This window comes from Rosa rugosa, chromosome 6, assembly GCF_958449725.1.
Source record: "Rosa rugosa chromosome 6, drRosRugo1.1, whole genome shotgun sequence".
NCBI classification, from domain to species: domain Eukaryota; kingdom Viridiplantae; phylum Streptophyta; class Magnoliopsida; order Rosales; family Rosaceae; genus Rosa; species Rosa rugosa.
This window is the reverse complement of record NC_084825.1, coordinates 54686457-54713899: the sequence shown is the minus strand read 5'-3', so window position 1 is coordinate 54713899 and position 27443 is coordinate 54686457. Positions and strand designations below refer to the sequence as shown.

The window sequence follows — 27443 nt, the reverse complement described above, 5'->3', positions numbered from 1 at the left end:
GAGAGAGAAACTGAGAGTAGAGAGATTGAAGGAGAGGGCAAAAAAGTCCCAAAAATTAATAAAAAGAATTAATTGGGTAAAGGGGAAATAATCTCTTAGAGTGTTTTGGGTAAATGGGGTTTAAAAACTCTTAGTCGGGCAAGTGGGCACATTTTAAGCTAAAATTGGGTAAATGAGCATTTTCCCAAGAAGAAAAGAAGCTAAATGAGCTAATTAGGATTGAAAAGTTATTTGCAATCTCAAGTCCCAGAATCTGCCTATGCAGAACATCCAACTTCACCGAATTAGGTTACCTTCAAACAGAGGGCTAGCTATGAGGCCAAGAGGGGTAAAAAAACAAAGTCCCTTCAACTCATAAGATGGATGCCACTACGGGGTTGAACAAGAATTCAAATTATCTAATAATGCTAAGCATAACTCACCGGAGTCAAATCGCACAAGAATGCTAAGAATAGGATTAAAAGCTGGTATGCCTAAGTTTATTTTTCATAATGTATAGGGAGTAAATCAATATGAAAAATAGTAACAGAAGTAGAAAGATAAGTCGAAAGGAAAAAAAAAAAAGATGTTAAATATATAGAGTGATTATGAATTCATTAAGGGATAGTTAAAACATTTTCACTTACCAAATGAAAAGAAAAAGAGGAGTGAGTTTTGTCATTCTGAGCTCTTCATGCTCCCTTCCCGTTATTGGCGGTATGAGTTTTGTTATCTCACAAAATTAGTAATAACAATTTTAAAACAGTAAATGATACATATTACAATACCAAAAATTGCATATTAGAGCAGAAATTTTATATCTTTATTAACTGAATTTCTACCTACTAAACCTAATAAGGCACAACCACCCATATTACGTGAGCTTCCATCCTTTTTCTTTAGGATTTATATCGACTTATTTAATAAATTTCCGACTTCTTTGGCCTAATAATAAATCTCAATCAGCTCCAAATCTTCACATAGTCTTACATGGTCCCAACCTAAAAGATCCCCCCGTTTGGAAAGAGTAGTGTGATAAAGAGCTCTAACACAACTAACCTAACCACATCTTTATCACTTTCCTTTACTGCCTCATCATCACTAGGGCCCGTCAGTTACAGTGGAAAAAGAAATTGTACTAATTTTCCTTTTAAGGATGGAATTGAATTGATTTAGCATTTCCATTTATGGTGTTTGGAAGGATTCAAAGTTTGAGATTAGAAAATGGTTTGAGATAATTGATAATGAATGAGTGGAGATAAGAATTATTAATTGACAAGATTTTATGAAGGGCTAAACAAGTAAATTTTCAATTCATTTATTTTACTTTCCTTTCCAGACTTATGACTTAATCAAACACGACAATTTAATGGAATTAGAAACTATTTCACATTCCAGATTTGATTTCCTGGCTAACAAATGGGGCCTAGGGGTATTAACTAATGCCATCTTCAGTGCAGTGTCAATGTTAGACTTTTTTATCCTCGTATGAAACTTATCCACAACAACTGAATGATATGATCCTTGTCTAGGCAAAGGAAACATGTCTCCCCCTTCTGGCCATCCTAAAGTAAGAGCAATATATTTTTCAGACATTCTGAACTTTCGCCCTTCAAATGCAAAACTTTATGTTTCCATTTCATAAGCTTGCAGTGATTTCTTAGATTACATTGGATCAATCTTTCCATCCTCCTCAACTTTCCACCCTCATCATCCAAGCAAATGAACTTTCGAGCGAATGAATGAAGGAAAAAAAATTTACAAGTGAATTAAATATTTTCTTTTATTTGAACGAGAAAATGAATGAACAAACAAAAATTTACAATTAAGGGATAATTAAGAAATTTTTACTCATCATATGGTTATTTTTTTTATGATTTTGTAAAACAAGGTTAATAAACAACATAAAAGACCCAAACTTGGTCATTTTTCAAAGTTTCTCTACTTTCATCGTACCACAATTGAGTGATCAGATGAGTAAGTAGGTAACATATGATTTTTCCTTGGGGAGTGCTACACACTCCTTGAGTGTGTGTGAGCCACACTCAGATAAATGTCAACTTCTCATGGTTTTCTACTATTTAATTACACAATAACAATTAAAGCTACTTTGAATTTATTTTTTTCCATCTCTACCCCTGTTTTGGAAAACAGAGATACCCTCCTCCTTCTACTTTCCATTCCCGCCACAAGCCAATTAAAGCTTCAATTTTCTCGTGCCAAAAAGTTTAATTACCTCAAAGTAAACTTTTGAGATCCCTGGTTTAGAAAGAAAAAAGAACAAGCTTCTGAGATGCAATTTCCAGCTATCTTAGTTACTTTCGTGGGTTGCCTTTTACATTTGAGGTAAGATTCTTAATCAATTTATGCGATTTTTGTGTTGGTAGTTGGTACTGATATATACTCATGATGGTCCCTAATTATATTGGTACTCTATTATGAGGTAATTCTTACTCTTATATGCCTGATTTTCTTTTTTATTTGACGTGATTGTAGGAAATCAGCAGCTGGATTGTAGGGAATCATCTATATATATGATCTGTTTTGTAGGGAATCAGTAGTTTGATTGTTTCCTTATTCATATATAAATCAAGTAATCAAAAATAGCTTGATCAAAGGGTCTGCATTATATTCTTTGCCATAAAAAAAAAGGTCTGCATTATATATAGGCCGGATATATGCACTCTAGTGTATTAAACATGTTGTTTGTTTCCTTATTCATATATAAATCAATAATCAACAATAGCTTGATCAAATGGTCTGCATTATAGGATATGTGCACCCTATTCTATTAAACATGTTGTTTGTTTCCTTCTTCATATATAAATCAAGTAATCAACAATAGCTTGATCAAATGATCTGCATTATATATAGGATATGTGCACTCTACTCTATTAAACACAGTATTCTTTTGACGCACTTATTGCAAGTAAATTGTATTACATTGAGCTATGTCTTCGATAATTCTAATTGTATGTGTGCTTTTGGTGATTGATTTAGGGAACCATGAGGCTAAACATTGATTTAAACTTAAATGTTGAAGACTCTGATGTAATTTTGGATAAATGTTCCATAGATGGCGAAGAGAATGAAATGGCAGAACGTTGCATTGGTATGGTATTTGTTTCACTTGAAGATGCAAGATCATATTATTTGAAGTATGCCAAATCTGTAGGATTTGGTGTTTCTGCTAAGTTAAGAATGAAGAGGCTAGTTTGTTTGATTATATGGGTTTTTATAATGCTCGTAATAGGCTATTAAGTGGTACCCATTTTTTGTTATAAGAATATTCACAATCACATGTGTTTTGATTATATGGGAATTCAGTCGTTCTATCTAGATATGGATAGTGGAGGGAGAAAGATGGTTAGGGGCAGAGATGGAAAAAAATAAATTCAAAGTAGCTTTAATTATTATTGTGTAATTAAATAATAGAAAGTCATAAGAAGTTGACACTTATCTGAGTGTGGCTCACACACACTCAAGTGAGTGTGTATGTAGCACTCCCCTTTTTCCTTATGAGGGCGACTTTATTATGGTGGTTTATAGCTCGCTTTCATATTGAACTTTGTGTCGAAAGCAAGTTTCAATAGGTGTTTCAATAAGTAATACTAGCTAAGGCTGTCAATTGGTCGTGTCGTGTCGGGTCTATATATATTTGTCGTGTCATGGGAGACAAATCCAAACCGAACCTATTTAATAATCGTGTCGAAAATTTAAACTCAAACCCAACCTATTTATTAAACGGGCTACCTGTTTCCAACCCGCTTAACCCATTTAATAAATAGGTCGTGTCATGTTGGACAAAATGACCTATTTAAGAGTTAACATTGCGACCCATTTAACTAAAAAAAAATGCATTAATTGATTATATTCACTAAAAACTCCACAAGATGAAGAATATTAATAATTATATATAATTAAATCGAATAATAATGAAGGAAAATATTTCAAATTGTCCAAACCTAGGACAAAATACTCCCAACGTCCAAAATTTCAAGAAGAAATATAGCATAATCAGGTTATATGGGTTCACTTCGTATTGACAGGTTGACCCGCGGCTGACTCGTTTTTTAATCGCGTGTATGTTCAACACTTCAACCCGTTTTATTTCGTGTGTGTTTCGAGTCGTGTGGGAATTGACAGCCCTAATACTAGTCTTTCTCCACACATGCTCTGCATGAGCAAGTATTTCAAATTTTTTTTCAAAAATAAAAAAGAAAAGACAATGAAATGAAACGGTTATTGCAGAGAGAAGTTAGTGGGAGAGAAAAGTGGGTTGTGGAATTTATTTATTTATTTTTAATAAAAATATAAATTATAATTGTCATAATTGTCCCCGTGATTTAATTAATTCTCAAAGTTTTCTTAATCTCTTAGAGTCATTTCAATCAAAATTTTTGATTTTGGCTAATAAAGTCTCTTCTCTTAATACTATTGTAGATTATTCTGCTTATTTTAATAAAAATATATTTATAATTATCATAATTGTCTCTGTGAATTAATTAATTCTCAAATTTTTTTTAACTTTTTAGAGTCATTTCTATCAAATTTTTTAATTTTGACTAACAAAACCTATTATCTTAATAATAGTATAAATTCGTCAAGTTTAAGGGCTGTCATGAGATATTAAATAAAGGTTCAAGTTTGATATATGTATTATTCTAGACTTCGACTTTGGTTAATGAAATTTGTTCTAAAAAAATTATTAAATGTATCTCTTAGAACATTTTATTTTTTAGTTAGAAAAGTGACAATGACGTCAAATTATTTACGAAATTTATGTGCGGAGGGAAATTCATTTGAAGTCAAATGAAATAAATATCCCGTCTTGCCAACTACTAGTTTTGTGATGGGTCCATGCTCATTCAAGTACATTCTGCCGACTTGCGAAGCACATACAACAGTATAGGAAAATGTCATATGGACGTATAGTTAGAGATACACCAGCTAAAAGTTGACTGCAACTTGGGGAACATATTTCTCACACTCGCACATTGACAAGCTTTTTACCCAAATCCACTTGAGAGTTTTTTTTTTTTTTTTTTGGGTTCAGAGTTGAGATGCCATGAGCTGATCAGATGCCATGAGCTTAATGAAGCTTGGTTAATAACCAAACTTACCCCAATAATAAGGAAAGTTAAATATGCCTCCCCCAATAAAATGAGACCAAAGCTCTGGTCTTGGGGTTCTTCCACACAGACACTGCCCCCTTTTCTCAATTACACACAACAGAAACGCAGAGGCAGAGAGGGTACTCTGAGTGAGTCACACACACATAGATAGAGAGAGATGCTAGAGACTCTGGCTGATCTAATTGGATGTCCCTTATCTTTCTGTATCGTTGGTAATGTTTGAGGTCCTGGGTGGTGTTGTGGGCAAGTTACAAGTAGTGTGTGGTTCTAGCGTCGGTGAGGAATTAATAGTGGCTGCGGTGGGTGTGTGTGTGTGTGTGAGAGCAGTGAGAGATGAATAGCTGCAGTACTGGAGGTGGGGGCGGGGTTGGGGTTGGGGTTGGGGGTAATAGTACTGGGAATCTGATGGGAATGGGGATGGGGATGGGGATGAGGTCACCTTTTACAGTGTCTCAGTGGCAAGAGCTGGAGCATCAGGCCCTGATCTTCAAGTATATGATGGCAGGCATGCCTGTGCCTCCTGATCTCGTGCTCCCTATTCAGAAGAGTTTTGAGTCCATCTCTCAGAGATTCTTCCATCATCCCACCAGTACGCCCACCTAACTCTCCTTTCTCTCTATTTTTTTTCTTCTTCTTTGATTTTACTTTTCTAATTAAATAGAAATGTTTTAAATTGATTTCAAGCTGTATGCTTTATTTGATTTGAACAGTCCTTTCCTTGTTATCTGTGTTTGTGTTTCCAGTTCTTGAGATAACACATGTTCAGTCTTTTGCCTTTTTAAGTTTTTAGATTCTGTTGAGTGGATTTAAAATCAGGTGTTGGGGACAGTGAATGAGTAGATAAAAATTTCCATTATACTTGATCAATGCAGTTCAAAACATTATCACAATTTTTTTCCTTGCCAGATTTTCTTCATTTCTTTTGCTTGAACAAACAAGGATCGTATATTTTTTTTGCTACTTTGCAGTCAATACCGAATGAGTAGATATAGAATCACCCTATGAACTCTGAAAGTAATTGAACTGTTTTTAGGATTTGTGACATATGCCCCGATGGATGAATTTAATCTAATCTCAGCGCAAATCTTTATTAATACTTTCTTATAGTAATTTTTCAGTTCCTGCTGTGGCCAGTACTCTTCTGAAATCGTGAATGCCTTCTTAAATGAAATGAATAATTCTTCATAAGCTTTTTAGTATCTGAGCTGTTCCCATCATACATTGCTTTTATCTATATTTGGATCAAACCACTGTCAATACTCTGGCTTTGTTCTGAATCTGTAGAGGAAGGTTTACATACAATTCGGTTGTGGATAAATTTTGCAGTGGGTTATTGTTCCTTCTATGGGAAGAAGGTGGACCCGGAGCCAGGACGCTGCAGGAGGACTGATGGCAAGAAATGGAGGTGCTCAAAGGATGCATACCCCGACTCGAAGTACTGTGAGCGCCACATGCACCGTGGCCGCAACCGTTCAAGAAAGCCTGTGGAATCACAAACAATGACACAGTCATCGTCCACTGTGACATCATTGACTGTCACTGGAACCAGCAGTGGAACTGGGAGCTTCCAGACCCTTCCATTAAATTCCTTCGGGAATACCCAAGGCGCCAGTTCCGGAACCAATCAGTCTCATTATCAAATAGACTCTATTCCCTTTGGAATCCCGAACAAAGATTATAGGTATATTTTTCGTTTTATTTTTTTCTGCAAACAAAGGTTATAAGTATTTCAATTTATTTAATCTACTTGGCTTCGCTTGGTTGTTGAAAAGATGAAAGCAAATAAGAGAAATAAAAAGTTCGAATCTGTGAAAAATTAAACAAAAGTTTTGCAAGTGGCTAGTCTAACTATAGGTCTACTCGGTTTAAATTTGGTTAGTTGGAACCTGAGCAGAATGAAACACCAAGTTCCGTTGAGTTTTATGCCTATGAAATGAAAAGAGTAACTAACTTTCTGGATGTTGTTGCACATATCTGTGACATAGTAGCAAGAACTGAGAACATGTTTAAGGTAGTGAATTACATTTGGCTTTGCATTTGGATGCAAAGGTTTAGTACTGTATATCAGCAGTTCCTAAAGTAGCTGAAGGTATATAGAAATCTGATTAATAGTTTGAGATTCTATTGGGACAAATTTGGAAGCAGTTATACATACAATGACATAGTAGAGCTTTGAGACTCATTTTATTTACAGCGTTCACTGTTGAGAGAATGTGAGAACATATTCTAACAGCAATGAATTACCTTTTTGCACTTCAGGTATCTTCAAGGACTTAAACCTGAAATCGGTGAGCATAGTTTTTTCTCTGATACTTCAGGAAGCAACAGGGGTCTCCACATGGACTCACCAATAGACAACACATGGCCTCTGATGCCATCGAGAGTTGCCTCATTTCCAGCATCAAAATCGGGTGATGGCTCCGTTTTGCAGAACGATTATCCACAGCATTCAATTTTCAATAATGACTTCCCCTCGGGGGAACCTTTGAAACAGGAAGGTCAGTCTCTCCGACCTTTCTTTGATGAGTGGCCTAAAGGCCGAGATTCCTGGTCTGGTCTTGAGGATGAGAGATCCAACCAAACCTCATTCTCCACAACCCAGCTCTCAATATCAATTCCAATGACTTCTTCCGACTTCTCTGCAACAAGTTCTCAATCTCCACATGGTGAGTTAAAAATGCAGGGCATGTTTCTCAAAAACTCATTTCCAATTCTAATTAGTGTGTTTAAACCATTTGCAGATAATTGACAGAATCATGATTTAAGAATTTCATAGACAAATAGTCGGAAGGCTTGAAGAAGTTCTAGCATGTGGTTTGAGAGATGTTGAAGAATAGCTCGGCATATGTTGGTCAATCTCAAAGTTTGTGGTTTGTGGATTTTCTAGACAGCTCTTTGTTTAAAGTACATTTGCAACTCAAGTTTTAGGTCTGAATAAATCAGACCCTGACAAGTATTCAAGAATCAAGATATCCTGAACATTTTGTTTCTGTTAAAGATTCTGTACTTGGCGGCTTTGATGTATCCGTTACTGAATAAGTTAGTGGTTTTACATACTCATAGCCTCCTGCAATAATGCCTCGACCCTTCTTCTGCCTGCTAGCACTTCTTACCAAACGAAGATGTATGCTTGTTCCTACATACATGAACCAATGAGAGTTCCTCAACAAACTGCTAGTTTTGTAGATCCACATCACTACATTCAAGATATCCTAAACCCTAAAAAATTAAAGGAAAGATTTGGTGGAAGGTCAATTTTTAGAGTGTTGGAACAGGGTCACCCCATTTGCAATCAACAAAAATTTTAAGCATTTCAAATGCATTGTTATTAAATTCAACCTACAAAATAATATTTTTGACTATCGACACATGTTACAAATGTAGCGATTATTGATGACAGTACATATGCCAATATTTGTAGTGGAAATTTGCAAATATCAAAACATTGATTGACTATTCTTGTATCTTTTTCTTTTTTGGGTTAAGGTCTTTTTGCGGTATGTTGGGTTGCTACAAATTGCCCATATAGAAAAAAAAAAAGAATATTATGTGAAATAGAGATACCTGCTTTGACCGAAAAAAAAAAGAATTAATAGAGATAGCTATAAGCTTCGAAAGAGGTTCGAATACTGGGAAGCCAAAGATTCATTTTATTTTTCAGAAACGAAAATAGAAGAGCAGAAGTGTGAGTAAAGTAACGGAAGTTGGTTAATTAGGAATAGAAGAGATCTGAAGAAGAAGGCGAAGATGGGTTGGGGTTGGGCAATATGGGAGGGAGTGGTAGCGGGGGGATCTCTGGGACTGCTGGGTTGGGCCGGGTTGTGGTTCTTGAACCGAAGGCTGTACAAAGAGTACGAAGAGAAGAGGGTGTTAGTTCAGATCATTTTCAGCGTCGTCTTCGCCTTCTCTTGCAATCTGTTGCAGCTCGTCCTCTTCGAGATCATCCCCCTTCTCTCCCAGAGGTGAGGTAGCAGGTTTGAGTTTTTAAATTTTCGATTCCATTAATTATTAATTGTAATCTGGAAGCTCCATTTTTTTGTCAGGGCACGATGGCTCAACTGGAAGCTCGATTTGTTTTGCCTCATACTCTTACTCGTTTTCATGCTGCCTTACTACCATTGTTTTCTCATGCTTTGCAACAATGGTACCTCTACTTACTCTTACTCTTTGGTGATTTGAAAATGAAGAAATGAATATGAATATGCATCTGAATCTCTTCAGGATTCCGTAAAGAGCGCGCGGCTTTTGGATCCGCCTTGTTCCTCCTCGCTTTCCTTTATGCTTTCTGGCGCATGGGAATTCACTTCCCCATGCCTTCCCCTGATAAAGGCTTCTTCACAATGCCCCAGCTGGTCAGTCGGATTGGGGTCATTGGCGTTACCGTCATGGCTGTCTTGTCTGGCTTTGGAGCTGTCAATTTGCCCTACAGTTATTTATCTCTCTTTATCAGAGAGATTGAGGAAGCCGAGATCAAGTCCTTGGAAAGACAGCTAATGCAATCCATCGAGACTTGTATTACTAAGAAAAAGAAAATCATTCTTTCTCAGATGGAGATGGAAAGGATTCAAGGATCAGAAGAGGTTAGTTGCCTTTTTCTTTCTTTCATACCAAGTTCCTTAAGTATCACCCATTTACATTAACCATACAAATGTTAGTTGTATCCTGTATCACCATAATAAAAATCTTATTGCTTAATGTTCAGCCTGAAACCATTACATATATGCCGCAGTGTACACATAATTTTACATATAAACTGTATCCTCTGGTTCAACAGTTCTAGTACTTGTGTCCCTTGGTTCAATTTCTACTAGTATATGCTATAACTTTCTAGTCACTAGCATTGTTTATAAACCCAAGTCCTGGTTTTGCCTCATTAAATTTATATGTTGCAGAAATTAAAGGCTAGATCTTTCTTTAAAAGAATTGTTGGCACTGTTGTGCGATCTGTGCAAGAGGATCAAAAGGAGCAAGGTTGGTATCTTTATGTTTTTCCTTAGAATAGAATACTGCATATTTTTCTCGTAGATTTTGATCGTTTACCTATGGTTTCTAATTTTTATAAGGTTACCTGCATGCATCTATAACAATTAAAATACGTTGTTGTTGTATTATTAAGTTTTCAGAGGTTCAACATTGTGTCTTTTCTGAATAATGAATTGCCATAGTTGTTTTATTCAGTTTATCTCCCTGACATGCTCTCTCTCTCTCCCCCCCCCAAAATGAAGATATCAAAAACATGGAAGCAGAAGTGCAATCATTAGAAGAGCTTTCAAAGCAGCTATTCCTGGAAATATATGAGCTTCGTCAAGCAAAGGTTTGCTTATATGTGTGTGTGTATTTGGTGATACTGTTTAATTTCACACGGATTCCCTTCTGGAATTGCCGCTTAGGAAGTATATATGCTATTCAAGAGCATAACGAGTGATAAAATAGATTTTAGTCTTTCCCGTATTAAAGATTCAAGTGCGTGCAATATATAAATCTAGATTTTACCTGGATGGCCAAATAGTGCTCAAGTATAGCTGATCGGAAGTTATCAAAAGAATCATTATATAAGCCACTGAGTATACAAACTTTGATTCCCAAAGTTATGCCTGATTGACGGCATATAAACATAAATTGTTCTTACTGGCAGGAGGCTGCTGCTTATTCTCGTACCTGGAGAGGTCATATGCAGAATCTACTTGGCTATGCATGTTCAATCTACTGTGTATATAAAATGATTAAGGTAGAAACATACTTTTCTCTTACTGGGGTTGTATGCATTAAAGATATTTCAATTTTTCTGTTACTTGGCTATGCATGTTCAATCTACTGTGTATATAAAATGATTATGGTAGAAACATACTTTTCTCTTACTGGGGTTGTATGCATTAAAGATACTTCAATTTTTCTGTTCCTTATTGGTAATGGAGAATCCAAAATTTACACATGTCCAAGCTTTTCTTTGAGTCAAGCAAGGCCTGGATATTTCAGTTGTCCAAGACACATTTTTGTACATTATTTTTAATGGTCTATACTTATTGTAATACCATTTTGCTAAACGGTAGATTCTTCAATAATTATGGAAGCTTAACATCTTATCACATATTTGTTTTGTATGATATTTTGAACCTGAAACTTATGTCATGAAATGTTATTGGGAATTGCTTATATCGTCAAAATTTAGATCCATTTATATAGAAGTTATGGGAGTTGATGTGTGGAATACAAAAGAAAATTGCGTTATTCCCTTCTGGCGTTTATTTTTGACTTTTGCGCAGACATCCTCTCAACTTTTCCCCTAATATTGGATTTTGAGTTTTGGAAAAGTGCCTGATTGTATGTAATTTCTCTGTGCAGTCTTTGCAGAGTGTTGTTTTCAAGGAGGTATTGCTTTCATCTCTTGCTTATTACATTTGTTTGCTTGCTTATATTTGTGTTTCTAATTTCAGCAGTATTAATTTCCACTTTTGGATTGCGTAAGTAATCATAAGGTTCATGACAGGCTGGCTCTGTGGATCCTGTGACGATGACAATTAGCATATTTCTGCAGTTTTTTGACATTGGCATCAATGCAGCATTATTATCACAGGTTAGGTGGCTTAACAGTTACACCTGCATTTGTATTTAAGTTTTCTAGGCAAGTTTGGTTTCCCATTTCCTTCAACGGAAAAATTTCCGTTGTTCAATATATTCTTGTTCTTTAAATTTGGACAACAACCTTGGTTTTATTCCTGTTTATGGTGAAGTGAAACATTGAGACTTTATTTCTACTAATGAGCAATGAACGGCCGTTCTGGCTATTTTTTGTAATGTTTAACGAGTAATTGAATTTAAGCCATTAAGTACCTACAATTGCACTGGGTAGAGCCCTGACTATATCCAAATGACAGTCCTTTGGAACAATTATAACCCTGGCTTAGGGCTTAGTCTTAAAATGTGCTAGTCATTTCATTTATACCATTACAGATTGAACATATGCAGTTGAATCTTATGATTAATTGTTCTGATGCTTGATGAATTAGACTACTGAACACTTTGCTAACACTTCTGTTGTTCTCTTTGTTGACAGTATATTTCACTCTTGTTCATTGGAATGTTGATTGTTATATCAGTACGGGGATTCTTGACAAATTTGATGAAGGTAACTCTTCTTATGTTCGTGCTTTCGTTAGTTACTTTTTTTGAATTGGAAAACCATAATCACTGTTTGACCTTTTCTCCGACTGACTTTCTAAATGTGGTGCACCTGTGCACTGCTGTGTACTCCAAAAAGAATGGAAATGCTTTGCTTTTCTGTATATTTTATTGGTTTGCAACTTGCAAGAAAATTGGCATAGACATTGGATGAAGGAACTGAGGAGCTGAAAGTCTCAAAGAGATTAGTTGTTTGCTATTATCTCCAGTAATGGTTCAGTTTGTGCATACTAGTGCTACAATTGGTGAAGAGAAATTAATTGGACGGTCCTTAGTGGCATCACATGACATGATACGACAAAAATTATAATTTTTAGAAAGGAAGTCAAGCTACCTCGATATAATTTTGAAGTCACCTTATGGAAAGAAGCTGTTCTTTTTTTATTTATTTATTTTATTTTTTATTTAAATGTCCTCAAAGCTGGTTCATATTTCTGAATGTTTAAAGATAAACTAATGGAAGCAGATTATTTGCTGGCATATCATTGAATATTTCTGAATGTTTATAAAGACAGCAGCTTTATTATTCTCTATCCTCTGATATTCTCTGGCCTAACTTTCTGTCTCTGTTGTTCGCAGTTCTTTTTTGCAGTTTCCAGAGTTGGAAGTGGATCTTCTAGCAATGTCGTATTGTTTCTGTCGGAAATTATGGGAATGTACTTTGTGTCATCTATTCTTTTGATCAGAAAAAGCTTGGCAACTGAGTACAGGTATGCTGATTATTGATTCTTTTGACTTCTGTTTTTGGATTTTTCTTTCCTGGAGTTCATTGTGCTTAGTCCATCGTTTAGGTACCTGCCAGGCTATTGAAAGGGTTTTAATTTGATTGTGCCTGAGCTATTTACCGTGGCAGGATGATCATAACAGATGTTTTGGGTGGAGATATTCAATTTGACTTCTATCACCGGTGGTTTGATGCTATCTTTGTGGCCAGTGCTTTCCTTTCTCTGCTCTTGCTTTCTGCACATTATACTTCTCGGCAGGCTGACAAACACCCGATCGATTAATGTAATTTAATGCCAAGTATGTAACAACTCTACCTTTTCAATTCCAAACATAATATTTTTGTATAGCAGAATTAAAATCATTTGATTGATAAAGCATAAGAGATTTAATTGTGAACTGAAAATGTGGGTAGTTTACAGTAATTACAATTAATTTGCAATGTAAGTACCTCATTCTTTTAGGTGCAATTGCTTAGGCATATACACGATTTTATGTTGTCAATCTGGTGCCATCAATCTGGTGGGAATCACTTTAACAGGAAGCTTAGATATACCTCACATACAATAGAGATGGCTCGTAGTTGTTTTCCTAAATGATTAGCTGTCCTGTTTCTTTCCATTTAGAATATCGAATATATATATATATATATATATATATATATATATATATATATATATATATATATATATATATATATATCTGGAGCCACCTGTTCTATTTGGTTTAGACTTTCAACCAAAGGATGAGAGTAGATTACATGTGAGGATTCCATTATGAAGTTCCCTGCAAATTCTTAATGAAGTTCCCAGAAGGATCTCAATATCTTATGTCTCGTGGTAGCCTGCTCCCTTGCAAACTTCCAATAAGGATTAGCCAGAAGAGTTTGGCACTTGTGAATGAAAAGCAACAATATCCAGCAGCTTTGGTCAACCTTACTGTGTAATATTCGGTTTTGTTGATTTATAAATTTATATATTCAAATGGAGATTCTGATGGTGGTTAACACTGTTGTAGTTACAACTGTGAGCCAGGTGGAGATGAGGAAGAAAGCCAATAGTGTTTTTGGGGTTGGAAAGGGAATCCAAGTTGTCCAACACAGTAGTGCTGTTAACTTAGCTTACAGTGATTGTAACGATGGATGGTCACACATAGCAGTGGTGAACTTCCACAGCGGTTGGTGGTGCTTGTTACCAGAAGTCTTTTACAGTGATATAATGCAGCCTAGCTGGCTTACAAAACCTGAATGGTTTCCGACAGAGGGTCCTGGAGGAAGAAGACTGAGAGCAGTGTGGTGTTAAATCTGCAAACCATAAAATGTTGCTCATCAAGACTCAATTGTACAGGAATTATTAGGTGAATCCAATATGCCAGCTACTTTGTCAAAAGGAAAAAAAAGAAAAGAAACTATACTAAAAGAGAAGAGTTTGCTTGCCATGTTTGGATTCTCAGCCTGTCCATCTCTCAGCTCGGAACTCTTTATGGGCTCTGGATTTAGCCACCTTTTAAGACTTTTTCCTCCTGTATGGCTCTATTGCGGTTTCAACTAATATCTCTTCATGAGGGTGTAATATTTTCCTCGCATCTCAAAGAAATTTCATGAAGCGATACGAGTTGGCATAAACAATGTTGTGGAGATACTTCAATAATGTCATTGTTTCTTTCCTTTTCATTTCACATTCGAAGATGTTTTTTTTTTTCGGCAGTGAAAAAAAGATTACGAAGAAAAATCTCTACTACAACTTGAATACAAGGACAATTTAACGATTGATGCAATTGAATGAGTAAACAATTTCTATTTACATTGATTTTTTTTAAATGATGTTTTAAATTTTTGAATCATAAATTTAGATTGTTAAACATATGCAATTAAGAGAGTTGCGCATACAAATTTATTGATATAAACCTAAATATTTTCCTTGGTATAATACTATTCATAAGCCAATTAGAATCAGGTGTTGCCGACTTCTAATGGATGCTTCGATCTGGTTTTTTGGGTGAACTCATTTCGGGCTTGCTTGGTTTTCCAGTTTTTGGGCTCATGGATGGTTGGAGATGCTCCGTTGACGACATCTGAGATCAGCAACAACGTGGTTCTGGCGAAGCTGGTTAGGCGCAAGCGCGGGAATAGCTGCATAGTGGTTGCTATACGAAGAAATGGAGTCGGGCCTTGTTGAGTTGGTCTGCTGGGCTTTGAGCCCACTATTTCTTTGACTTGGTCGTTTGGGCTAGGGTTTTGTGCCCTAGGCCCATAAAAAAATATATATGTAGCTTAATTTTACTTTCAATAATTCCCGAAGTCTTTAGAGATTTATGTAGTACTAAATGAGGATTCCACGCTATTTTTCTATTTGATTTGATGTCTAATGAGTGGACCCATTGTCTATATACAACTGTGACTGTTACCACACTTTATTGTCTGTCATTACTTAAGATGAATATATGGGTTTTAATTCACAAAAAAGAAAAGGAAAAACCAATTAGGTCCATTCTCTAGCCAAAATAAAATAAAAAATAGAAACCCACCAAAAAATAAAAACCCTCCAGGCATTTTTTCGGGAATAATTAACTCTAAATTGTTTAATTGACCTAATATGAGAAAAAGAATAAAAAAGAAAAGAAGAAAATCAGATCCTGTATTGCGTGTAGTATATAGCACATGTTCATGTGGTTCTTGCCTGAAAGCTACATTTGGGACCCTCTTGCTGGGAAAGATAGGGCTTTTATATTCAAGTCGATTGAATTTGTGGGATAGACAAGAGAGAGATTCCTGCAATTGGAATAGCGCGGTTCGATTGATTCGATAAAAAAGGATTTAGGATTGGACCGACGATTGTCTCCAACGAGCAGTCTCCTCGATCAGCTTTGCGCAGATTGTTACGAAACCAGAGCCACGTAATTCCCTCTTCGCTTCCCTTTTTTCGTATTATTATTATTATTTTGTATGATCCAATTCCAATTACTCACCTCAATTCATTTCCAATCGTCTCAATTTTTCATCGCTAGGGTTTTTAGGTTGAGGAGTTTGCCTTATCTATTATTATTATTATTCTGGGTTTGGTTGCTTCCCTTTTGCCTTTCCGGCAGTGATGTCAGTTCAGGCTGTATTTCATAATTACCTACTGGAATTTGGAATTAGTCTAAGTTTGATGTCTCCTATTACATTAAACTAGAGTTAATCGCATGCAAATGACCACTCATCATCAAACAATATATAATCAGAAATAGGCAAATGAAACTTCCATGCTTAGGTTGTTTTTGTTAACTATTAAGGAAGAATGTTAGGTTGTTTGTGTCAATGGTGGGACTTGGCCATCTGTCTGGAGACTAGCCGTGACTGTTTGTGTAAATTACCAACGTTTTACAACTAATTTTTTTTTTCTTCACTACTTCCAATGTTTTAGTGAACTTCATGAATGTATGCGTTTTCATGAAGTTAACAATTTCATTCCTGTTCGATATAGTTGTAGTTTTTACATTTTTAGGACAACAATTGAAAATATAGAACAAAAGCTCTGTCACATTTCTCTTCTGGAGTTCTTAATAGATGATAAATGATAGATTTTAGAAAAAAAATTCTTCTCCATCGTTGTTAATGTATTGTATATATCAGGTGCTATCTGTATCTGTTAAAGAAAGCATTCTTCATATGAGAGGTGACTCTGGGGGATACACTTTGTGCTGTTCTTCCCTGTGCTTTTCTGCATCTTAGTAGAGCTCTTATGGGGTCAAAGGCTGTTGAAGTTTCTGATGAAACCTGTCATGTTAGCGGGGCGAATCATTATTCTGTCAATGTGAGTGATAATTTGTCTTCTTTCAAGAGCAAGGCATGTGACAGTTTACAGCAGACCACCAGTGAGACAAGTAACCTACTTAGCGTCAATTCGAGTTATGATTCTTTGTCTGCAAATGCTGAAAGCAGAGCACCCCTAAGGTTTTCTAATACTTCTGATGATTTAGAAGGTGTTGAGAAATTTCCAAATACATACAGTGATTCTAAAGTTGTTCAAGTTCATGAGGATAACATATCATGTGTAAGTAAAGCGAATGATACAATTACAGCATTCAGTAATCATAACAGGAATGTAGAGAGGAAGAACCTTTCTTGTAGTTTAGCTTCAGTCGGTAGTGTAGGCCCTGAAGAATTTGGAAAGCCACCCAATTCAGTCTTCTTGGAGATTCCTCCTTTGAAAGATCCAAGTTCTGGCAGTGGCAGATTGAAGGTTCTGAATAATTCTCCCAGCGTTGAATTGTTAATTGTCTTTTCTTTAATGCACTTTTAATCATGTAGGAAGTGATCATTTCATTTGCAGGAGAGAGTGCCAGAATTCTCTGGACTTATGGACTCATCATTAACAAAAGAAGCAATTACTAGCCAGAAATTTGCATCTTATAAAGGTTTGGAGGCCTCTACAAAAATTTGTCCAAAGTTTGAAGCAGATACCAGTGATGATGGCCAAGACTCAAAACAGGAAGCTTTGAAATGTTCAGATCATGGTGAACAGGATATTAAGTCTAGTCAGGTGGTTGAAGCAGCTGCTATGCAGCCTTTGCAATCCGTCAATGGTGATGACAGTGATGAATCTGATATTGTGGAGCATGATGTAAGTTTTTTGTTCCCAACAGAATCCACATGTATCTTCTGCATGGAACCCTTTGGTTTTGTCTTCTTGGACTTGAATTCAAACCACCTCCTGACTTCTTTTTTTTTCTGGCTTCTCAAACCGCCTATATATCCTTTCAGCTAGAAGCCTAGTGTGACACTTCCATTCTTTAATGTTAACTAGCATCTTATGAGAAAATCTTCAGCAAGCTACTATGTAGCTTTGTTAGCACATGGAAGCATCCCTCTTAGTGTTTGTTAGTGTATGGAAGCATCCCTCTCAGTATTCATTACCTAAAAAACTAAAGTGTTTTCCTTTTCTGTATGGGACTCGTAAACAGGTAAAGGTATGTGATATTTGTGGGGACGCAGGTCGTGAAGAATCGCTTGCCACTTGTAGCAGATGCAGCGATGGTGCAGAACACATGTAAGAGTCCTTTGCGCGTTTCTCTGTTCTCAGGTTTTATTGGTGATATTTTATGTTGAATCTGTGCCTGTGTTCAAGATGTGTAACATTGTTTTTCCTTAAATCAGCTATTGCATGCGAAAAATGCTTCGGAGAGTTCCTAAAGGTGACTGGTTGTGTGAGGAATGCAAGTTCACTGAGCAAACTGAAAACCAGAAGCAAGGTAAAGCAGATTGAATTTAATTAGCTTTCTGAATATGGATGCCAACTTGCTGTTCTTTGTGAAATATAATGTGTTTTTTCTGTATTGGAATTCTGAAGGTACAGATTTAGATGGAAACAGAATGAAGAAAGCCATCTTGAGTACACAGCTCTCTAATAAGAGACGTGCAGACAATATAGAAGCGGCTCCTTCTTCTAAAAGGCAGACTCTTGAGACTCGGGTGGGATCACCAAAGCCGTCCAGCCCTAAGAGAACAGTTGCATTATCACGTGAGTCTTCATTCAAGAGTATGGATAAGGATAAGTTGAAGTCCGCTTATCAGACTTCTCTGCCCACTAATGATGTATCAGAAGCTGCACGCTCTCCAACAACCGGTCCTCGGCTTCAAACAGCCAAGGGTGAGTAGCTTTTGGTTCCTGGTATATGTTCTGTTTTCCATCCATTTGACTTGTGTATGGTAATTCTTATTTTCCTTGTTTGTCCTATTAATTTATTTGTTATTTTTTATTTCTGAAGTTCCATACTAATTTAGAGTATTTCATCGTATAATACGTCTACTTGTAGGTGCATTGTTAAAGTCAAATTCCTTCAACATGTATACCAAACCAAAGGTTAAACTTGTAGACAACATTGTTCCTCAGAAGCAGAAGGGGTCTAAAGAGCATGGTACTCTTGATATGAAGGAGAGGACAGCCAGAATGATGGGCAAATCTGTGTCATTCAGATCTCCTGACTCGGGGCGTTCCAATGTGTCCGAGTCAAAAGTTAAAATGCTTTCATCAAAATTTAACCCTCTTCAAGATCTGAAAGGAATGAAACAACTAAAAGAGCGGAGCACAGTTGAAAGAAAAAATTTGTCTAAACTAGAACGTCCTCCAGTTAGTTTGATAACATCAAGTGCTATTGTTTCAACACCTAAGGTTGACCAAGCATCCCGTGGTGATACCAGTTTGCTTTCATCTGTGAGCAACCTTCGAGAGCATAAGGCTCTGCTATCTGATGGAAAATTAAATACGTCATCAAAAGCAATAAGTAGTCTAACTCGTAAAGGTGTTGAAACTCAAAGTTCTCCAGGTAAGTACTTGCCTTGGTGGAGGAATAAAGTTAATGCTTGTCTTATGTCTGTATGCTGTTCGTTGACTAGTTTTCTATATATGTACCTCTAAACCAAATAGTGTTACTTAAAGATCTCGTCTATGTATTTGCTACTGCAGGTGGTTCTTCACCTATTAGTGGAATGTGTAGTGCTGCTTCTGAAGAAAAGTCGAACCAAGTTATCTCTAACAATGAACCTTTATCCAGCTATTCTCAGCCTGTTGAGAAAGTACCTGCTGATGATGAAGGGAAATTAGAAGATACACTTCGATCATGGGAAATGACAAATCAGACTGATAAAACCAGGGAGACCTCTGTTCGCAGTAGGCCGATTGTTGCAGCTAGTTCAAAAAGTCTTTTCTGTTCAATTTGTAAGGAGATTGGTCATACTGCTGAATCTTGCAAAAGCGGGATTTCACAGGCTAGTGTTACTGATGTTTCTCCTCCAAGAAGTTCCAGGGAGGAGGTGCCAAGAGGTAGTAGGTTGAAAGATGCAATTCACGCTGCTTTGCTTAGAAAGCCTGAAATATACAAAAAGAAAACATTACCAGATCAACCTGATGAATTGTCCGCATCCAACATGGAATCAAGTTCTGAAGTAGCTTCTCCAGAGTTTGTATCAAATATGTTGAATAATAACACATATACTGAAGGATCACATGATGGAGAAGCAATTCCTGGGAGTTCTACTTCCGATTTCTACAAGAATACATTACAGCCCGCTAATTCTGTGATTCCTTCCAGGGTGGTAGACTCTGGTTCTGTTCTTCCTTCTTTTGGGAAGTCAACAATGAGAGATTTGCAGAGACAGGCTTCAGTGGGGATGTCTGTTCTTATGAAGACAACAGCCATTCCAGAATATGAATACATCTGGCAGTAGGATTCTCTTGCTATTTATTAGTTATTAATATTGTCTGCTTCCTACTCTATCTATCCTTGCCTTTTTGGTGTTATTTGCCTTTTTGCTTTCTGTATATTGTGTCTTGACAGTGTCTTAACTTATAGTCTTCTCTTATTTTTTGTGCAGGGGGAGCTTTGAACTGCAAAGAGGTGGAAATATTCTGGATCTATGCGGTGGAATTCAAGCTCATTTATCGACTTGTGCATCACCAAAAGTACTTGAAGTGGTGAACAAATTTCCGCACAAAGTTCCTCTGAAAGAAGTACCTCGTTTAAGTGTATGGCCAGCACAATTTCATCAAAGTGGTGTTAGAGAGGACAATATAGCACTTTACTTCTTTGCCAAAGATCTTGAGAGGTAAAGGATACACATCCATTCTGTGTTTCACACCATATATAATTTCCTATATTGTACTATTCTCTTTATTGGTTATTATGCAATTTCTCAACTTTTTTCTTGCAATGCAGTTATGAAAGGAACTACAAGATCCTTATAGATGCAATGATCAAGAATGATTTAGCCCTCAAAGGAAAGTTTGGTGGGGTTGAACTTCTGATACTCCCCTCAAATCAGCTTCCTGAGAAATCACAACGTAAGGAATTGTGAACTTTCATTGTGCTAGATGTATACTGCGAACCAGTATGTCTGATAGGATTCTGTGTGCAAGTTGAGGATCACAGTGATATGTAGCTTGACTAGCTTGACACATAATCGAGCATGCTGATATTCTTAGGGAGCATATATAGGCAATAATATTGTAAATGATTGCATCTTCTTTTAATTGGTTGGCTGTCATTTTTCAGCTTGATGACATTGTTGGTCCTGTCCCAAGTGTTTGGGCTATAGAGTTATATCATCTGCTCATTCATCTGTTATTGGCAGGTTGGAATATGCTTTATTTCTTATGGGGTGTGTTCAGGGAGACAAGGGTGCATTACATAGATTCTACTAGAAAATTAGATGTTCCTGGCTTGAATGATGTCTCATTGGACAATGACACTCCCACTGTGATGGCTTTATCCAAGAACCTGCACGTTCCCGAGCATATAGGTGCAGCTGACAGGTTGTCTGGTGCAGCCTCTGCATCCAAGTCCCCAGAGCCTGTGGTTCTTACAGTTAGCAAGGATCTTGAGAGCAAAGATACGTATCCGGAAGAGATGTGTTTTGGTTCAAAAGAGAACTTGGTGCTACAGGATAGTAGGGTTGACTCCGAATACACAACAAACAATGCAGGCTTGTCTGGAGGAGTTAAACGCACCACTCCTTCACTGGTAATGTTTATTTTTCCAGAATGCATATGGCCTTGATAAAGTCTCTCTGTGACATGGGGTTTTCTATGTGATTAATGAAGCGTTGTTATCTGTTTTAATGTTCTTTCATGTTCTGCAGCAAGAAGTTTGCCTTCGAGAGAGCAGACTAGACTCTGTAGGGCCTGTTGGTATGGAGAGAATTGCAGATAGAAAGAACATGGTTGGTGTCCCAGGAGGTGACGAGGAGGTGATTTTGGAAAAAGTGAAAATAGACAGGGATGAATTTAAACAAGTGAAGGAGCTGAAGAGAGAGGATGGATCTAAAGAAATGGAAACAGCTTTTGTGAGAGACTTGACAACAAGAGTCAACTCTTGTCAGTCTAATAATAGAATACATCCCCATATAGATCTGTCAGAGCCAGCAGCTTCTTCCACCACAAATCAAGAAATGCCATGGAATGTTGTGAATACTATGCAAAGAGATGGACAGAGTGATAGTAAGAAGCCAAAACTAGATACTAGTGAACTACATGGTTTTAGTACTTCAAAGTTTGTTCTTTCTACTTCAGAAGAGGAGATGAATTGTCCTGAAGCATGTGATGAAAAAGTTATTCCAGAGGACTTGGGAACTACTGAAAGGCACTTCTTTCCTGTGGAATCAAGGAATGTCCAGGATTTTCAGATGGACAACAACTCTCTGCCATGGAAAAATTTCTCTTCAGGAAATGAGGATAAGTCTGACGGGTTTCCAAGTCTCGAGCTTGCTCTCAGGGCAGAAACAAAACCACCAAGTAAGGGAAATCTGCCTTTCTTTGTCGGGTTAGGTGATGAGAGAGATAACCAGGATAGGTCTTTAGAAAAAACACTTGGTGAGAAAGAGGATGATGTCTCTGCTTCACTTTCACTCTCTCTTTCTTTCCCCTTCCCAGACAAGGAACAACCTGTGAAACCTGTTACAAAATCTGAGCAACTTCTGCCTGAAAGGCACCACGTGAATACATCACTGCTTCTGTTTGGGCGCTTTCCAGAAAAATAGAAGGACGATGAATTTTGCACCATGTATCCTAGTGTGACTGTGCATGTCGATGACCTTGCTCTGGAGCCAGAAGAAGCCTCCATTTCCTTTGTTCATATCTCCTATAGGATACTCACAGTTTTCTTTATTATGCTCCCATTTTGTTAGTGTTTTGTCTCTCTGGTTTCTGAGTATGTTATTATAACGGCTGTTTGTACATATAAAGAGAACGGAAGCCGAATGTCACTAGGCTAATCAACGTGATGCCAACTTTTAAGATTTGAGGTTAATTGGTATCCATTAGAATTTAAATTACCATAAAGAACATGTTTGGAGCCTTCTATTTATTTATTTTTCTTATTCTCTCCACTACTGCCGTACTAACCGCAAAACCGTTCCGAGCATGTATTTGGATTCGCCGCTCCAAGTGGTGGTGGAATGGCGAGGGTTTCTCCAGAGCGAGGTCGAGCACTAACTTGGCTTGCTCGCGGTGGTGGAGTTTGTGCATCTCGATGTGGTGGCTTTGGCCGCTTTATCTTGTGGTGGTGGGGCTGGCGATGAAGAGGCTCTGGGTCCGGATGATTGGGCATGGTGGCCTTGTCACCAGTGCGGTGTTCCTTTCGGGGATGTGGTCTGCTTTGTTAGAACTGGCGGTGGTCGTGGTGTTGGCGGTGGTCGTGGTGTTGGCGGTGATAATCGAGGCTATGGACTGTGTGTAGTAGGGCTGGCATTTTCAGTCAAGACAAACCAACTAACTGAATTCGAGCCGAACCAAAGAAGTTGGTAACCGACACTGCCGATAACTGAACTCTTGGTACGGTACAATCGTACCGACTTCACATACACGGTACGGTAATGGTTTCAATTTTCATATACACAAGGTATACCGAACCATATCGAACTCATGTATAATTAGTTAATTACTCATATTTTTTTTAGTTTTTTATTCTTCTCTCTTCTTTGAGCCTCTCAAACTCTTCAAAGAAACGCCGTCTCTCCTCTCTCTCTCTCTCTTTGGCACGAGCCCTCGATTCTCAGCCTCTCTCCAGCCATGATGGGATTTCAGTAGCTCTGGTTAAACTGGACTTCCACTCTTCCAGCTCTCCCATGACTCTGGGTTTATGGGTTCAGTAGCAAAAGTGGTAAGTCGAATTTCTGGTTTTTAGTATTTCAATTGAATTTCTGACTCTCACAATCTCACAATTTCTGGGTTTTACACTTTTTAGTTGCAAAGCAGAAATTTTGGATTCGATTTCTGAGTTCAAGCTCGGTGATTCTTCAACCTCGAAGCTTGGTGATTCTTCAAGCTCGATTTCTAGGTTTTGGATTAAGTGATTCTTCAACTCTTCACTCTTGTTAAAAATTCTGTTGAAGGCCCAACCAACCGAGCCTCTTGGTATACCGATATGTTGGTATACCGACTTCTGTGGCTGGAAATGGGAGAAGACTTTGTGTACCAAACTAGTCCGGTACGGTAGCTGGTTTTGGGCCTGCAGCTCCGGTACCGAACCGAACTCAGCCCTAGTGTGTAGGTTGTGATTGCGGCATCGTCGATCGTGGACTTGCAGGAAGAGATTAAGGATGAAGTTTAAGTACGTATTTTGTAGGGTGTAACAAGGAAAAACATATTGTAATTTTTAGTAAGATATTGTCATTTATTGTAATTTTATATTATGATATTTTAGTATTTTAATAAAGACAAAATAGTCAAATTACCCCCTAACTTTTCTCATGGCTGCCGATTTACTCCATGACATTTCAATTTTGATTATTTACACCCTCACTTTTCTAAATGTTGCCAATTTACACCCTATAGTTAAATTTTAGACTTTCCATCCAATTTCTCCGTTAATTTGGTTAGCATGTGAGGGGTCTTTTCGTATCTGCAATTGTCACCCAAAAACAAAAAAAACCAAAAAAGAATACAAAATTACTTTGTTACAAAATAAAAAAATAAAATACTGCTATTCGTCTCCCACAACTGTTTTTTTTTTCCCTCAGCCTCTCATCTTCTTCTCTATCTATCTCGCAATTATCTTCTTCTCAGCATGACCTCTTCCTCTATGTTCCTTTTATCGAGATCAATATAACACAATCCCAATTTGAATCAATCAAGATGACTTTCACATGCTTGCTGTAATTTTAATTTTCATATTCCATACATATAAATATTTTAGTTTGTTCGATGGCTTCTCAATCTTATACACAATACAAACCCCTCCAACTGGAAACATGGAAGATCAAATTCTCATATGAATGTTTGAAATATTAATGACCAATCCGGCCTTCAAAGAAAAAGAAAACAGAAACCTAAATGATCAAAGACCGTTTCTCCTTTAGTGATATGATCATCCAATCATTTGATGTGACTAGCAAATTAAGCGATCAGTTGCAAGCTAACGACCAATCTTGAAATAAAGGGAGTGAAGAAGAAGAAGAAGAGATGGACAAGGAAGAAGCGACAAAGGGCAAGTTTTTTTTCTTTCTTTTTTTCTTTTTTAACGAAGAATAGTTTTGTATTTTTTTTTTAATTTCTTTGACGATGTGTTGGTTTGTTTAATTTTTTTTTTTTGGTGATAGTTGAAAAGATTAAAAAGCCCCTCACGTGCTAACCAAATTAATGGAAAATTGGATGGAAAGTTTAAAAAATAATGATAGGGTGTAAATTGGCAACAATTAGAAAAGTGAGGGTGTAGATAATCAAAATTGAAATGTCAGGGGGTAAATCGGCAGCCATGAGAAAAGTCAGGGGGTAATTTAACTATTTTGCCTTTAATAAATCAAAAACTTGTAGGGTGAAGAAAGTAGTTAGTACGGTTATAAAATGAAAAATTGGAAATGGAGAGAGAAGGAGATAGTCCAAAGTAGAGTGTTGGGGGCGGAAAAACCTATGGCAGACTATAGGAATGACTATAATAATCAATCAGACCAAAAAAAAAAACTACTATAATAATCAATACATTTGGGCTATTAGTTTCCCATATTGTCCTTTGTAATATTTTATATTAGGGAAAATGCTCGTTTACCCAATTTTAGGCTAAAAATTGCCCACTTGCTCCACCAACTGTTTTTTAACCCCATTTACCCAAAACACTCTAAGGGATTATTTCCCCTTTACCCAATTAATTCTTTTTTCTTTTTTTTTGAGACTTTTTTGCCCTCTCCTTCTTTCTCACTTAGAGAGAGAAGTCACCCTCCACCTTGCTGTGCTCCGGTGACCAGTGGCCGGCGCGGTCTCCGGCGACCAGACTCCGGCGACCGGTGACCGGACTCCTGCGAACGGTGACCGGATTCCGACGACCGGTGACCGGATTCCAGAATCCGGCTATTATTGCCCCCCAGTAATCATATTACTGCCCCCCAGTAATCATATTATTGCCTCCCAAAAATCATATTATTGACGTCCAGTGAATTGTATGAACTCCCAAAACCAAAATGAATACACTACAGGAACAATTGATCAATTTATAATCATATTACTGCCCCCCAGTAATCATATTATTGCCCCCCAATACAAAGTCTAATGTTTCTACTGCCTCCCAATAGACCACCAAAAATGCACCTTTTTGTAGGATTCACAGATAATTTGACTTTAATACACAGAAAACAACATATAACTTATCAAAACACCACACTATAGTGATCCCTGTCCCTCATATCGAAGTCTACTGGGGGCCAATAATGTGTCTACTGCCCCCAGTAGACCATCAAACAAACCCCACAGTTACATTGCAATTCCTTCCTCATTCTCGGGGTTCACAATGTACAAAAAAAAAAAATGCTTCTGGCACCCAGAAATTGCTCTGGGCACCGGATCTGAAGGACAAGGGACGGAGGCACCGGCGCACTATTTGCTGTCTGATCGGCCGGCCAGAACTGTGAAATTGCAGGTGCAAATGGTCGGACCTTGAAGCTCCAGAATTGATTGGATTTGGGACGAGGTTGATGGTGGAGCTCATCGGCGGTGCACGTCGACTGCTTCTCCAGAAGCTTGACGACCTCTTTCGACTGGTCATTGGAGAACGACGCGGATCGACGTCGTCCACGGCGAGGAGGAGAACGACGATAGCACCCGACGTGCCCGGCGAGGAGGAGCAGTTTGTCCCGACGGTTCGAGTCTCTGACAACCCGATGGACCTGGACATGTACAACCAGTGGAGATGCTCCAGTGGCACTGGAAGTTCGACGATCTGATTTGTCAGAAGCCTAGGTCGCCGGAGGCCTGGGTTGAGCATCAGTGAGAGAGAGAGAGAGAGAAGTCGTTGCGGTCTGGGTCGCCGGATTCGTCGAGCGTGACGGAATTCAGTGAGAGAGAGAGAGAGAGAGAGAGAGATCGGTGAGGGGGGGAGAGAGAGAGAGAGATTAAAAGGAGGGTAATTATGTCAGTAGAAGTTAGATTGGGTAAATGGGGTCAAAAAACTCTTAGTGGAGCAAGTGGGCAATTTTTTGGTTAAAATTGGGTAAGTGGTCACGACCCCTTTATATTATGACATTCTTTTTGGACAATTATAGGGATGCGGTGATGTTCCCCTGGTCAGCTGCTGACCAGGGATTATTTGCTCAACTACCGTCCGATTTCAATCGGACGGTTGACATGTATTATTTCTGAAAAATTTAAATACATGTCAACCGTCGGATTGAAATCGGACGGTAGTTGAGCAAATAATCCCTGGTCAGCAGCTGACCAGGGAAACATCTCAGAGATGTTTCGTTTGCTACTTAAATTATTTTGTTCTGTATTGCAATTATTAAATTATTTTTCTGTTTATACATTAGTGGTTATTGTGTGAGAAGGACGTACCACTTTGTGATTAGCCGTATTATACCAACCACAAAATTCAAATTTTTTTTTTTTTTGAGATAAATGGTTTAAACTCAAAGCATTAGGGGGTAGAGTTAGGGAAATGAAAATGAAAACTATGTTATAGGGTAAT

At 37.5% G+C, this 27443-nt stretch overlaps 3 protein-coding genes across 12 annotated transcripts; all 3 read left to right on the top strand.

Annotated features, from left to right (window-relative positions):
* Positions 1–5505: 5505 nt before the first annotated feature.
* LOC133714694 (growth-regulating factor 4-like) lies at positions 5506–8172 on the top strand. The gene is made up of 4 exons (XM_062140906.1): positions 5506–5703; positions 6441–6795; positions 7374–7780; positions 7856–8172. Exons 1-4 carry the CDS (start codon positions 5520–5522, stop codon positions 7861–7863), a joined length of 954 nt encoding a protein of 317 aa, XP_061996890.1. The 5' UTR covers positions 5506–5519; the 3' UTR covers positions 7864–8172.
* Positions 8173–8638: 466 nt separating this feature from the next.
* On the top strand, positions 8639–14693 carry LOC133714693 (GPCR-type G protein 1). Of its 9 annotated transcripts, none has more exons than XR_009848795.1 (13): positions 8666–9076; positions 9158–9258; positions 9336–9694; positions 10007–10085; positions 10340–10428; positions 10750–10842; positions 11457–11483; positions 11602–11688; positions 12169–12240; positions 12873–13003; positions 13147–13316; positions 13860–13958; positions 14051–14693. XR_009848795.1 is itself a non-coding variant. In XM_062140903.1 (12 exons), the coding sequence occupies exons 1-11, from the start codon at positions 8862–8864 to the stop codon at positions 13298–13300; spliced, it is 1407 nt and encodes a 468-aa protein (XP_061996887.1). In that variant the 5' UTR covers positions 8667–8861; the 3' UTR covers positions 13301–13316; positions 14051–14693. The 9 variants fall into 9 exon arrangements, 5 of the variants coding, with proteins under 5 accessions (XP_061996888.1, XP_061996889.1, XP_061996887.1 ...); XR_009848797.1 differs by having other exon boundaries at positions 14034–14693; XR_009848796.1 differs by having other exon boundaries at positions 13747–13958; positions 14034–14693.
* Positions 14694–15683: 990 nt separating this feature from the next.
* Positions 15684–22836, top strand: LOC133718352 (protein PARALOG OF AIPP2). 2 transcript variants are annotated; one of them, XM_062145182.1, is made up of 12 exons: positions 15684–15911; positions 16630–17239; positions 17330–17620; positions 17961–18046; positions 18154–18248; positions 18353–18646; positions 18813–19322; positions 19463–20219; positions 20371–20601; positions 20712–20836; positions 21127–21515; positions 21634–22836. In XM_062145182.1, the coding sequence occupies exons 2-12, from the start codon at positions 16739–16741 to the stop codon at positions 22528–22530; spliced, it is 4176 nt and encodes a 1391-aa protein (XP_062001166.1). In that variant the 5' UTR covers positions 15684–15911; positions 16630–16738; the 3' UTR covers positions 22531–22836. The 2 variants fall into 2 exon arrangements, with proteins under 2 accessions (XP_062001166.1, XP_062001165.1); XM_062145181.1 differs by having other exon boundaries at positions 18347–18646.
* The last annotated feature ends 4607 nt before the right edge of the window (positions 22837–27443 follow it).